This window comes from Centruroides vittatus, unplaced genomic scaffold (genome assembly GCF_030686945.1).
Source record: "Centruroides vittatus isolate TY-2023 unplaced genomic scaffold, ASM3068694v2 scaffold_3046, whole genome shotgun sequence".
Lineage (NCBI taxonomy): Eukaryota > Metazoa > Arthropoda > Arachnida > Scorpiones > Buthidae > Centruroides > Centruroides vittatus.
Window position 1 is genome coordinate 1,896,063 of NW_027122699.1, and position 14,855 is coordinate 1,910,917.

Here is a 14,855-nt window from a genome sequence, read left to right on the forward strand (position 1 = left end):
AAAAATTGTTCCTTTTGATCATAGCCAGTTTATTTTCTACATTTATTTTTTAAACTGTGTAAAAGCGAAACTGTGTAAAAAAAGTACCGTGTAAAACGAGGGATAGGTGTACTGTATTTTTTTTGCCTTACATAAACTGCTTTAAACCTGAAATTTATCAGAAAATTAGAATAAGCAAGACAAGTCTTATGAATACTTTCCCTTCCCCAATAAACTGACGTAAAAAAATGAGCATCCAGTATAATGGCACATCTCTTGAGGCAAAAAATATATTATTATTATTCAGAATTAAATTTAAGCTCAGTTAAAATTTAGATAACCAATCAATTTCTGATATATTCTAAGTAAAACTGAGGATCGTATCTTACTAAAATAATTCTTCCAACTTGCTTATTCTATTTAATAAATTAAAATTTCAAGTTATGCACTACGAATAAACCGATCCATTTTTCTTTGCATATAAACATGTCTGTCTTAATTCCGTTTTATCTAATGTAGTCTCGATCTGTTATATTCGTGAACGAATTTTTAACTGCGTTCTACGAGATTTTCGATCGAGAATTTTGGCACCTTTACAAAATGCAGTTCTCTTCCAATTACTGCCAAATAAATTGAATTTATTTTTGTCGGAGTGCATAGTATATTTACAAGTCGACATTGCTAAATTATACAAAAATAAGCAAACTGTCAGTCACAATTCTTGATTTATTAAGCAAATTAAATAGCTTTTGTCCAATCGTACGTCTCAAAATTCTCATTAGTAGAGTTGCATTTTAATTCGCTAATCTATTATCTTGTTTACGATGTCTTTCATCTCGTTTTATAGCCTATAAGATTCTTTTGACAGTTCTCATTAAAATTCTGCCAACTTAGAGAATGTTTCCCCGGTTTTGTTTTGTATTAAACAGATAACTTTCCTCTCTTCTGATCTTTAGTCACATGGTAAACATATGCAAACAATAGTTTACTATATGATCTTAGCAGAGTATTAAGATCGCTCTCTAAAAGTCTATAATTTAAATTTTAATGAATGAAAAATTCTTACAAACATGATAATTCTTTAGAAAGAATTTGCCAATCTCTTACATGGTCATTGCATTAACTAATTTATAGAGGATGTCGGAATATAAAAATATCACTCAAAAGGATGGCGCAGTCTCAAATCGAGAAAAATATTTCTCCTCATTTATCTTTCAAAAGTGGATCCCATTATAGATGAAATATTTAAGTTAATCTTTGGCATTATCTTCAAAATTTGGCAATCAAAATAGGATAATGCAGGACAAATGGTTATTTGTGCATATCCTCCATTAATCTCCTTTGGATTTAAATAATATATCATCATTTCGTTTTCAATCTCACTTAAAATATATTTTTTAAGTCAATGATAATTTAGAGCCTGTAAGTTTCAAACATAAGACTGAAAATCTACATCCTTATAAATAAACTTTTTATCCGCACGTTTCGAGTTTGTTTTTTAATCATCCTCGACTCAACTTAGAATCAATCCAATGTTTTAAGACGATTATTATCTATTAATATATTTTCATCCATTGTCATCGTTCAAATTAAATATTTAGTAGTAAGTGACGTCGAGCCAATTAAGTCTCGAAAGCATTCGTATTCAGAGAGAACGTTTTAACTTTCGCATAAATATCAAACAATCCAAAATGCTATGGAATTGATAAATGTATAGAATACAAGTATCCCTCGATTAATGCGGTTAATTAATCCCTCGATCCTACGTCAAAACACAGTATCTGCGTTAAGTGAAGACAGCTTATAAAGCCACGTAAATTAAAACTTCTGTCGCACATATAAAGGGATTGCCGCAATTAATTTTGCACGTTAATCAAATCCTTCATTAAACAAGGGATACCCATAATATTCTTTCTTCTAACGATCAATTGTCAAAGTCTTGCTTTTTTTTCTTTTGGATTTTACTTAGATAAAGATGATCTGCTCCATTTTTTAAGCAATTCTTAGAAGATAAAGGAAGGGTATATTGACAATAAGATGCTCGTTATTTCTCTACCATTACTTCTCAACAGCATTCTAACAATTGAAATAGATAAGTTTCATTCCAGGATCATTTTTAATCATACCAAACCATAAATTTTCATTTGTTCTTAATTCAAGATTCAGAATTTCCATTCCAATTTTAAATAGTCTTTGATGGCTTCCACTCGCTCTTTAGGCTCAAACTGGCTACGGCACAGCATTTTAAAGCTACAGAATGCATTACACATTTTACTTCTGCTTAATTTTGTATTACGATTCTTTACCTTTGATTATTTCTACAATAGTTGTAAACAGATTGTCTAGAACTATAGTTTAAATGGAATATTATACACAAAAATAGTTTTTAACACTCTTAATACAGACAATTTATAACTATCCACAAAGATAAAGACATGACACTTTTAATTAAAAATTTCCATAAACTAGTTTTTGTGTTTAAGACATTTATAAACTAATTTGGGGAGATTTTTGTTAACTTATCCGTGGTGTAATAAATTCGTGCAGACTTTGATAACGAATGCATTTTAGCGAATTATCTCCCGACACCAGAATTACCCTAATGGAATTTACCCAAAAGATACGACGCATATGTCTGCAAATTACAAAGTTTTTAAAATATGAAAATCTCATTTCCTTATTACAAATTCCGAACGTATTCCGACAAAAGCATTATTTATATTATCGAAATTATATAATATAATAAAATTTATTACAATTAGTCCTTATTTTATAGTTTTACTTTGAGCAGCAGTATTTTAATTACATGTAACGGTATAATATCGAGCACCATTAAACATCACTTTTGTTTATTTTACAATTTATAATGTAATAAATATGAACTTCGACTTATAAACTAATATTTATTCTCTACACTAAATTTGTATAGACCGGAGTATAAGTAAACAAAGCAAAATACACGGAGGAATGGTAAAATAAACTCCGGTATGTGCTTTACTTATAAAAAAAATGGACTGGAGTTTTCAACAACCACACCAGTTCTTCTAAATGGAATTCAAAAAATTGAAAACTAAGTTCTACATGCATTCCAATCCAAAATGAGGATCAGAAGATTTGGCATAGCTAAGGAAACACTAGTCCATTTTTTCCGTTAGTAAAGCACACGCTGCTGTCTATTTTATCGTCGGTCGCATTTTGCTTTGTTTATATTTATTAGATCTTGCATTTTAAATCCACTCGGTGCCGAAAGAACCCATCTTCGCTCGGACCGAAAATCCGGCGACGAGACGGGAGCCAGATGTATCCGAAGAAAACGGCCCAAAGAATTTCCACGGATCCGACCGGGACCCGAAACGTGCCGTTCTGCGGCCGTACGCCCAAGGTACTTTCGACTCCCGGCCAACGGAAGCAATCTTCACGCAAACCGCAGATCCACCCGATCCACGACCGGGGACGGAAGTCGAGCACATCCGGATCCGAACGGCCCCAAAGATCTCCACCGATCAGACAGATCTCCTCATCGTCCGCTTACATACGTTTTGTTTATGTACAAACACAAACGGCACGACTACAAAATCCGACCTTCACGGACCCGGATTTCAGACCGAGAGTTACAAAACGAAGCTTCAGTCACCGTCTTACGTAAATTCGATAGAACATAAATCGAAATTACGTCGAAAGGCAGATTTTAAAACAGGTTTGAATAAATTTCCCCCGACGACCACGACGAAATTACTGGAAATAACACGGGACTTTTAAACGCTAGTTAATTAATAACAGATTTATAAAATTCATTAATAATGCGCTATTACGTATTCACGCCATCGTATTTTAACGTTCGTGTGCACACAAAACGCTTCAGTTAAACAACATTAAGAAAACGAGAAGGAAAAAACGGAAAAGAAAAAAGAAAAAAAGGAAAACAAACAATGGAGGGAACTCGACTGGATAACGTTAATTAGCATTTGTCGTTGATAAATGATAAGTCGAGCGGGTTTACTTACACGGTTATGTTTCCCGCACCTCTAATGACTACGGGTTCTGGTAACACGGTGATGACGCTTTCATCCAGATAGCTTTGATCTTCGTCTTCTTCGTAAATCGCATCGAAGTCCGCCATTTGCCTCTCTTACGATAACTAACACATGCGACACCTGCCGGTTTAAATAGAAATTATTACCGCAACGCTATCTTCGTTTTTAAATTAATTTTAAAAATCGATCCGATTGTTTGAATTTTTTTCAAATTCGACTTATTTTTTAATTTTAATTTAAAAGTTTTATTATTCACGAGGGGTTTTATGAAAGTAAAAGTGTATGATTTTTAAAGCGAAATAAATTTTCATGCATTAAATTGTTTAATTAATTAATCGTTTGGCTCGTTTTCTATCTATCGTGATTAATAATTTATCGTTGGGTGGCGATTCGAATTCGTTGCCAGTTTGAGTTTGTTGCCGACAGATGGCGATACGAGAGAAGGAGTCTGTTTTTTAATTTTTTTTTTAATAAATAGAAACTTTCTTTAATTACTTAAATTCTTACAAATAATCGGATTAAAAACGTTTCTGTGTGCTTATTTTACTTTAAAATGGCGGTATTACGTTAAAGATTGCGTAATACACCCCCCCCGCACTTAATTTGAAATCTTCGATTATAATTGGCTAATATTTAGATGACGTCGAAATTTTTAAATTTCCAAATTTTTTAAAACAGAACTTTACGTGTTAACGGTAGTGTTTGGCCTAAACCCACGGAATTATTTTTAAAAAATTAAAACAAAGACAGGAATTTGGATAAAGTCATCAAATTTTATTAATATATCTTTTTTTATTTTTTTCCTCATTAAAGACTTTTCTGTAACTAACGGTGGACAATCGGCAACATTATTTATCATTACAGTTTCCATCAAAATCACTTTCTAAATATTGTAAACAAACAAATCGTTAACAACCTGTATTCTCGGTAATGCTTACAAAAATATATACCCCGTATGATGACGTAAACGCCGACTCTCTACGTCACCCAGAAAGTGACGTAGAAGCGGGCGGTGATGTCATAGATGCCTAAAAGTTGTAAATATTTGTTCGCAAGTGAACAATCGTGAACAATAGAGATGTGCAGTCAGTTTCGAGTTTAATTTAAAAAAAATCGTGATTATAAATAAATAAATTTTAAGATTAATTTAATAATTTTTTGGAGATTTTCGAAACCAAAATGCTCACCTCGGCTCGGCTCTAACCTGTGTGTTTTTTGTGTTTTTTTAGTGTTTTTTTTGGATTATAGATAAAGCGTGAATATATAATATAAGCAATATCACAGAACCAACACGTGGATCTCCGACTTCTAACAACGATTTTACACGATGACAAAAATCTAAATAGAACTTGCTACGTCGATAAAGTTTGAATTTTTCGGAACAACAAATCACAACACACAAAAATGCAACGTCTGGCCAATTGTACGCTTCGTAACAACGCTAACTCATTGTTATGCTTTTACGGTAAACGTCATAATAACAACGCTATCTCATTGGTCGATATCCGGCATTTGTATTAATGAGGTTGTGTGTTTATAAAGTTAGTCGCGGGTTCGAGTTCTGCGCTTCTGTCGGATGGAAGCGTTAGGATGTGTTTTGTTTCTGTATGGAAATTCTTTCTCTCTCTCTTTGTGCGAATTGTTTTGTTCTATGCTCCTAGCAAACTCTAAGATCTGTGGTGTGCTTCGTTTGGCACTACGCTGCCTCCTCGGTTACGGATATTTTCGGGAGTGTTGAGGTCGTGGAATTTCTTATTTGGATGCCACCCTGATGAATTTGTTACGCTGCACCGCCGGCGGTTTCAAGCGCTGAATGGGGGGCGCTAGTTCCTTGGCTGCGGAGGACGACGTGGCTTTCATGAAACCGAAGGTTTTCTGAGACGATGCGTTCTTCTTGGAGGAAGAGGCGACGGTTTCTTTAACTCGGTTGGGCACGCTGCTCTTGGGTGGTTGAATGCGGCTCGGTTTGGGTCGAGATGGCTTGGGAACCACTTGCGTTTGGGGTCTGGCACGGGACGGTAACTTGGTCTCTCTGGAGGGCACCTTGGACGTGGCTCTTTGAGACTTCTCGACCGAACACTGCCGCTCGTTGGAACGGCTTCTCACTTCCGTGACTTGAACTCGGTGGGGCGGTTTCAGCACGCGCGGTGCCGCTTTGGACTTTTCCTGGGCGGCGCTTCGCGATGTGGAATTCGGTACCGGCTTCGGGTTCGAAACCTGTCTCGATCTGTTGACGGTCGGAGGGCGGGTGATTCTCGATACCGGAGCGTCTCCACTCAGACTAGTCCTGGAACTCCTCAAACTACTATTTTTGGAACTAGTCTGACGCGGTTCCATTAGTCTGTCAGTGACCACGCTCGGTTTCGGAAGGCGAGTCTGGGCGCCTGTTTTAGGTTTCGGTAGTCCGCTGGACCTCTCCGGTTTGACGGGTCTTCGCGTGTTTTCTACCCTGGATCTAGAAAGTCGGGACTGTTCTACGGGAATCTCCTGTTTGCTCTTTCTCTTCTGTACGGGCGAATGCTGTTGAAGCTTTTTGATGGCGGCGATGGTTTCGTTCGGTTTCTTCTTAGGCGGCGTCTTGGGCGAGTCTGCCAAGTCGATATCGCACGAGCAACTGGATCCGGCACCTTGGGATTGGGTGTCGCTCAGGTGAGACCTGGTTTCGTCGAAACCTTCGTCGCGCTCGGCCGTGCCACTGGTTTTGTGACGTAACAACGGCGATGGAACGGAGTCCGTTTGAGAGAGTATGCCGCTGTCTTGCAATTTCTGTCTTTCCGAAGACTCCGACTCCAAACTAATACTATTTTCGCATATTTCCGTGATGTCCTCCTCCGCATCTCTACTCGTGGACGAATCTTGGGATCTCTTTTGAGTTTCCAGAAGCTTTTTGGAGATCTGCACCTCTTGTTTCTTTTCTTCTAACTTCTTTTCTTCTTCTTTCTTAGCTTCTCGGGACTCTTTCTCCATATTTTCTTGAGATTTGAGTATTTCTAAAGATTTCTTCTTTTGCACTTCCAACTCGTGCTGCTTTCTCAGGGCTTCTGCCAGGTACAAATTGTCCGACTCCTCTTCTCTCTTCTGTTCCTCTCTCACCGATCTGTCCGTGCAATCGGAAATCCTCGTGGCATTTTTGAAGTTCTCCGTCAAGGATTGCAACCTCCTGGCCAGTCTGGAACGTAACGACATGACTTTCTCTTTTTTGCGAGTATCCGTGGAAACGTCCTGCTGATGTTCCTCCTCCGACTTATTGGCCGAAACGGCTTTTGCTCCCGCCTGATTCTTCTCGTGAATGGGGGATAAAATCAAATCCTTATTAACTGGGGAAACGACGGACTGGTTGATTTCTTCGTCGTCGCTATTGCGATTGCGAGATCTCGAACGGGATCTTCGCGTCGTCTTTCTGATGATAGAAAACCTGTCAAAGTTTCCTTCGTGGTCGGTTTCTGGCGAAACGCTTTCGTCCTGTGGTGGTTCTTCCACAGATTCGTCGAATTCCAGGAATTTCTTGTACCTGATGCATCTCCTCATCATTCGTTCCATTTGAACGGGATCGTTATTGTTAGAGTCCGTCGATGGATTCTCCTCGGCCACGTCCCTCTTTCTAATTCTAGAAATTCTGGAGACGTCTTGATTCGGATCGGCATTCGTCCGAGACGAATCAGGTATCTCATTCCCGGCTCGAATCTGTGAATCCGGAGCAGATTCTTGAGTTTTACGGTCGACTGCCTCTTCTGTATTTTCCTTTTCCGCTTCGTTTCCATCTTGAAGAGAAGAAGCGGATATCGATTTTTTCCACTTCGGTCGATTTTCAATTTTGGTCTGTCTCTGTTCTTCTACCGCTTCTAGAACTTTTTCTACGTCCGTGTTCGACATGGAGTCTCTCAATTTCGTGACGTTTTCGATCTCTTGCCGTTTTCTTCTTTCGGAAGCCAGCTTTTCTTTCAGCTTCATCTCCCTTTCTTGCTCTCTCTCGTTTTCGTGAAACCACTCTTCGATCTTCCTCTTCCACAACTTGGGTTTCACTTCTAATTCGGGATTGTCGATTGTGGGGGATATCGGCGAAGCGGGCCTTTCTCTCTCGTTCATTTCCAAGATGTCTTGACGCCTCCTCCGCCCGCTGGACCTTCTGACCAACGCTTTGTCTTCTATGCTGTTCCAAGATTTCCTATCTTTCCCTTGCAGATCTTGGTCCGCTGCCTGGCGAAGATATTCGATGAGGTTGTCGTCTCCGTCCGAAGACATTCTGTTCCTTCTTCTTCTCAGACTTCCGTTGGGTGTTGTGTCCGGAGAATCTCCGTTTTCTTCTCCGTTGGAAGTACTCAAAGAACTAATCCTTCTTCGAATAACCCTAGGCGACACTCCCGTTTCTTCTTCGGATGGAACGCTGCTGTTCTGGCTGTTAGTTCTTATCAAGTCTGACCCATTCTCTCCCAGAATCCTTCTTCTTCTTCCTGGACTTCCCGTGACGTCGGTGATGCGGTGGAACCCGTTTCTGATGTCGCCCAGCAACACGTCCACGATGTGTCCATCCGCATCGTTCGATGCCAAAGAATTGGATCTTCCTTCCGACGCTAGAATTAAATTAAAATTAAGATTTTTCTCTTACAAATATTTTCGATACAAACGGGGAAATTTGCGTTTACCTCCTGAGCTGCGTCGCTTTAAGTTCATTTGTTCCTCTCTCTGTTTTCTTCTTACTTCAGCAAGCTTTTCTTGCTGTCTTCTCCTTTCGTTTTCCTGAATAAAACCTATCTTTTACCGGTGTCCTTTTTAAGGAAAAAATACGTTTTACGCGAATATTTACATACCTCGACGGCTGTCTTGAATCTTTGGCAGAAATTGTGAAATACTTTGAAACATTCTTCCAGTTTGAAGGTTTGTAGATCCTCGCAGAGAAACTCGGCCAGACTGATTCGAACATTTTCCAGATTGCTAATATCCTGTTCAATATTTTCTACCACTAGTTTAGCATACTGAAAAAGCAATACGCATTTACGTTAGGGTACCACGTATAATATAACAAAGGTGGGGAACCCGTGGCCTTGTTTCGATTCTAGCCTGGACTAAGAGTATAAAATGGTTCGGATTTTATTTTATTTCCAAAAATTTGAGTTGTGACGATGCTTCTCTGTACTTTATACATAAAGATAGGTATCTAAAGTCAATTTAAGTGAGCTTTTTACGTATGCAGAGTGTTTATACTTATACTCCCGACTCACGAGACGTGGCCTTCCGGTTAAAAAAGGTTCCCCGCCTCTCAAATGTACGAAATTCACCGGTTTTACCTTTAGAAATTCTTCCATTTGTTCTTTGATGTCTTTTCCCCCAGTTTCTACTTGCCGACAGATCGTAGACACTTTTTCACTCAAACTGGATACGTCAGATTTTAAACTTTCTATCGACACTCTAAGAAATAAAAGAATTTATAAGAATTCGATATCGGGCAATAAAAATTGAAAATTCATAAATCGACGTCTACTAACTTGGCTGCTTCTTCCAAATTCACCATTGTATCTGGAAACTTGAGAAGTTTCGCATTTTTCTTCTCTGCTTCCTGATTAATCGAAACAAATGGATAACATTTAGAAACGCCTCGGCATCTCGCGCTTTACAATAAAACAATATAATTTATGCCTGCGTCGTTTCCGATAATATTTCCGGCGATTTTAACGTTTCTCAACCAAGATATATCGTGAAATATTAAATTTATAAAGCAATTTGTTACGATATATCTAGTGTTCTCCTTTAACGACACGAAAGAGGTGCTGAAATGATAATCGTTATAGGAATAAATCAACTTATAATACCGTCGGAAACCAGTCTCGTCTGGCGTGTGAGCTTACTCTCGAAGGGCGACTTTCTAACGAGAGACGTTCGCCTCCTTCCTCGAGAAATCTGCCACTCTGCACGTGGCAGAGTCGTTGCAAAGATATACGTCACACTACAGTCCGCGCGGCCAAAGATTGGACAGTAGTCGGCCCGAACCGAAAGAGGTGGAAGGAGACACGGATCCGATCTCTTTTTACATTTGTAGAACGTCACGTTTTTATACAATATTTGTCGTAAATAATTTTATTGTTTTATTTTTTACAAGTTTTATCACTCACTCTCAATTCTCACGCGTTATCACACGTCTCCTTCCATCCCTTTCGTCCGATACGGACCTTTCCGACTCGGGCCGAATCGTGTCTACTCTTTGGCTGCGCGGACTACGGCCAACACTATCTTCTACAGCGTTTATACGTCACAATATATTAATTTTTCATTTAATATATGATTTTTAATATATGACTTAATAGTGATTTTTAGATATCTTTTGTAAACGAATCAGACAGCGTATGGCATATTGTGTTAAATTTGTTTCTTGTAGACTTTAGGGAAGGAGCATTAACTGTGGATAAAAGTGGTCGATAAGAAAAACAGTTTCTTCTACATCTAAGAAATCGATTTTCTTTATCCCTTATCTAAACGAGTACTTTCTAACTAAAAGACAATAATTGGATCCAGAATTACTCTCGATAAATTATACGGAAGTTAGGAAGGGTCGGTCAATTATCGGCCATTTCTCTGAACTTTTAATGCGTTTTTTTAAAAATTAAATGCTAATTCCAAGTTTCCAGAAATTATTTGTGTGAGCTTTTACCAAATCGATAATTCCGCAGAAAAAAAATTTAAAAATTCAGAAGTTTCTAAAAGTGAAACAATTCGGGGAGATAAATTTTTAATACGTTCTAAAAGAATTAAGTTTTAAAAATTATTTAAGATTTTATTAACGAAAAGTACTTGTACGTTTAAGTAACGCAAATTAGAGATTTAATTCGATATTACGCCGCTCCAAATGTCGCCCATTTGTGCCCCAAACAGAGATGTTGGGTAAGAAGAAGACAAAGTTTGGGACATTCCGATGGAAGCGCGAGTGGATAACACGAGAAATAATGCTAAAATTACTTTTAAAATCGATGAAATTTTGTTTACGGAGATAAAATATCTCGCCAAGAAGCCGTAATTATTAAAAATACCGATTAATCCGGATAAAAAAGTTGGTATAAAAACCTAGTCTGCTTTTCCAATAAGCGGCTTTGGGAATCTGTAATGGTAACCACCCGAGCAAGAACGACGTTTGGCTTCTTAGAAACGTTACGCGTCACAGTTACGTCGTACTTAATCCCATCGGCCGTTTCGGATTCGCCCACGCGTGAGGCAATTACTTCGTATTTTTCTTAGAACGATCGATTATAATTTATTTTCGTCCTTTTATTTTACGTTTCCTTCGAACTGCGGAATTCCAAAATGGAAAACGACGAATCGTCCGTAGCGAACGGATGCGATAAAAATCCGGTGTAAACCGTTCCCGTGGTTCCGGATTCGATTTCTGCACCAAATCTTTGGATGCGAAGATGTAGAGGTCGACGTTCTGTACAGCACGCGCCTTTGGTAACCAATCGTTCCTAACGACTCCTTAGCGTAATGGAAAAAGAACGAGTTTGAAACGAAAGTCCCCGTCGTCGCTTAGGGAAAATCCCCACGAAAAAGAAATCGGAATAAGAATTTAGAGAAATTTTCCTTTTCCGTAGTGCAAAACGAGTCGAGAGAGTTTTCACTTTTCCTCTACCCAACCCGGTAATGGAATTTCTCCATCCAATAGCCGTCACCACTCCTAGGCGTCTAGTCTCCAGTTACGTGAGTAACAACGCGAATTTGTCGGGAGTGTCAGGTGTCGCGAATGGTCTGGAGGAACGAGTTAGTACCGCGTGATATTCTCCACCCGCCGAGAATTTCGGAAGAAAATGGAGGAAAGGAGAGAGCGATGGGGATTTTATCGTCTTTAGAAGAGATTCGTTCGATTCACCGAATTCTCCATCGTGCCAACGAAGTGCCGCAATGGCTTCTTCCAACCCTCGAACGTACGATTGTGAGGTCGCTGCAATAGCGGCCAATACCCGACACTCAATTTCCTCTGCCGACGTAACGATAAAGTCGTGCTAATTACGGATAGAATTACCAAAGAATTATTTATCCATAGCGATTTTCCGCAAAACAGAACGCGGCTTAAGAATGGAAAGCGTACATTTTTCGACTCCAGCGATTCGTTTCTTAACTTGTCGAGCGAGAAACCGAAATCGTTTGGTTTTCTACTCCAGCGATTTCTCGACGTTTCCCCTTTGGGAATTCGAGTGACGAATATTTCCCATTCCAACTCTTCGAAAGCAAAACGTTGGCTGGTGTTAGAACAGAATACGCGAAACGATTGTTGCGATGAAATTTTAGTGTGCACGGATCGAATAATTTCTCGTAAGTTTACTGAAAGGTTTCGGAGATTAATTTTGTTTTATGAGCGAAATTATTCGCGTGACATATTTTAAATAATCGAAATCTTACCAAAGCAACGTAATGGATGAGGTTCATGCCGGGTTTATTGGCACGAATATCAGCGAGCTTCACCAAAGACATCATCTTAAAACCCGCAGCATTTCCTGCATAACCACCCTGGAATTAAATAATAAAAATTATAAAGATTTTTTAAACTTTAATTTCTTTTCGTCTGGCGATGAGCTAAGAAAGACTTTTCCGTGCTCGAACCCGAACCGCGGACAGGATAATCACGTCGGTTGTGGTTAGAATAGCATTTTCTTTGTTAAGACCGAACTTATTTATACGCGTTTCCGCAAACAAGAAATTAAACGGCAAATAAGGCAAAAATAAAGTAGAAAACGAACTTACAGCATTAAGGAAGTTCCCAGCTACTAGCACCATGTAGAGTATTTCGTGCAAGTCTTTACACTCTTTGATCTCTGAAATAGAACACAACACGTGGTGCCACATTAATACACGGATCGCGAGTGTTGTCGGCTGTAAAACGCCACGAAATATTCGCTTTCGACCTACCTTGAGCGGCCATGTTGACACTTTCGATGGCAGGTTCTAAATAAAGCAGATTTGCAGAAAATTCGTCCTTCAAAAGCATGCTTTCAATCCGGAGACGATAGCTGAAAATTTCGGGAAATGACGTCAAATACTTAGCGCACATATTTTTTTAAAAATAAAAGAACCCCAGATTATTCGTTAGAATAATAAAATGTCGAATAAAAATATTTAGAATCTTACTGCGGCAGTTCCACGAGCTGTAAAATGAATTTTTCGGCATTTCCAAGTTTGCTTTGATCCCCGTCGTAACCACGTAACATCTCCACCTGAAAAAATGATATTTTGACATTCTTTTAGTTTATAAACCGATCAAAATGCTAAAACTATTTCAAAGAATACAAATAAGCCATAGACAAGTTCGGTAATTTGTATTTTTAATGGGAAATTATTTATAAAAGACGTTCATTGTTTAAAGGCAGAGAGGAGCCGGTCAAATCACCTTATTAATCATTCAAATATTTTTAATTTTTGAGCGAGTTCCTCCTTTTGGGTTCTTCCGGATCCGCCATTGTGTGGCAATGTAGAAAAGAACATTCTCTCGCTCAAGCATTGCGGTGTTACGTCACAGAAGAGTCAGAATAACTGAGTTAACCGAGTCGCATCTGGCAGTTCACGAATGAGTAACGCGGTGTGTAGGAAGCATCGGCTTAGAAATGGAAGGATCGATAACGGAGTTTGTGGCATATTAGTACTTCCCACAATGCATTAAAATTTTTATTTGTCCGCGATCTCTCTTCTACTTATAAACTTCGTCAGCGAAGTCACCCGACAGCGATGGCAATTTAGTCTTTCTGTGTAAAAATACCATCCGCTCCTATTCGAATGCCGGGCCGTGGGTAGAAATAATTCTTTCTGCCCCAAATTTTGCATTTCTATGCACACTAGGACCCTTTGTTTAGTCATAAAATCCCATTAACTAATACGAAAAACTGGACGAATGGCCGAGGTGGCTAACGAGTAAGACGAATAAAGTCTGGAAGTGCTGGACTCGGATTCGAATTCTTGGTAATTTCTACGGTCAAGCGAGGATGTACGCTTGTTTGGTCTGTCGACACTACCCAGAAACCGATTGCCCGCCCCATCGAACCGCGATAAACGGGCTAAAACTTCTGTTAATACTCGTAGAGCGGAGGAGAATTCGAATCCGAGTCCGAAAATTACCTCTAAACGACATACCACTGTTGCCATCCTTAACCATTCGTCAGTAAATACTATTGTGTAACGATTACGTCACAATTCTAATGGTTTGCTGGCGGACGGGTTCAGTACTTCGTATTTCGTTATCGTTTTGCGAATTTCGTTTTCGGTCCCGCAACCCGTTTAAATTCGAAATTCTCGTTAATCAAATGGTGCGCCATTGTTATTTCGAGAAAGCGATTTACTTAGCCGTAATTTCCGGTATGGCGACTTAACCGGTTATTGGGATTTTATGACTATGACGGGGGCCGATTTTTTCATAAAACCTCGTATAATTTTCCAAGATCGTTTTCCCCTTTTAGACTTATAAATAAAATATATTATTTCTAACTTTGCGGTAAATTTTGGAACCGGTTTTAATTTTTTTTGGCACGAGGCCTACGTTCGTTTATATCGTCCCCTTTATAAACGTTCCTAATTTAAAAATTTTCGACCTAACGGCCCCGTAACGAGAGAAAACTGAAAAGATAAACTATTCCTCTACTGACAAGTGAGTAGAACTTCATAATTATACACACATTTACACGCTAACGTATATTTTCTCGTCTACCCTGACGCGTTATTACGTAAGTACGTGGCCACGTGGAGTTTCCCGACTTTCCTCACGTTATACCTTATATCCCGTTTTGGGGAGTGCCCGCGCACCCTCCTAGTTACGTCACCGCAGATACGTTTCTAGCGACGACATCGTATTGCATCTTACTAAAGGAAGAGAAAAAG

At 38.9% G+C, this 14,855-nt stretch overlaps 2 protein-coding genes across 3 annotated transcripts in view; both read right to left on the minus strand.

The window, feature by feature from the left end:
- LOC136988130 (cysteine-rich hydrophobic domain-containing protein 2) overlaps positions 1–4,142 on the minus strand; it is a 23,441-nt gene extending 19,299 nt beyond the window's left edge. Inside the window, exon 1 of the mRNA XM_067285955.1 lies at positions 3,984–4,142. Within this exon, the coding sequence (XP_067142056.1) occupies positions 3,984–4,099 (116 nt within the window). The 5' untranslated portion in view covers positions 4,100–4,142. The remainder of the gene's footprint in view (positions 1–3,983) is intronic.
- Positions 4,143–4,766: 624 nt separating this feature from the next.
- The window catches only part of LOC136988121 (uncharacterized), a 69,345-nt gene continuing 59,256 nt past the window's right edge, over positions 4,767–14,855 (minus strand). For both annotated transcript variants that reach the window (XM_067285941.1, XM_067285940.1), the window contains exons 10-18: positions 13,119–13,204; positions 12,900–13,000; positions 12,735–12,805; positions 12,393–12,500; positions 9,497–9,567; positions 9,299–9,419; positions 8,822–8,986; positions 8,657–8,750; positions 4,767–8,584 (exon numbers count right to left, since the gene is read on the minus strand). In XM_067285941.1, the coding sequence (XP_067142042.1) occupies positions 5,766–8,584; positions 8,657–8,750; positions 8,822–8,986; positions 9,299–9,419; positions 9,497–9,567; positions 12,393–12,500; positions 12,735–12,805; positions 12,900–13,000; positions 13,119–13,204 (3,636 nt within the window). In that variant the 3' untranslated portion in view covers positions 4,767–5,765. The remainder of the gene's footprint in view (positions 8,585–8,656; positions 8,751–8,821; positions 8,987–9,298; positions 9,420–9,496; positions 9,568–12,392; positions 12,501–12,734; positions 12,806–12,899; positions 13,001–13,118; positions 13,205–14,855) is intronic.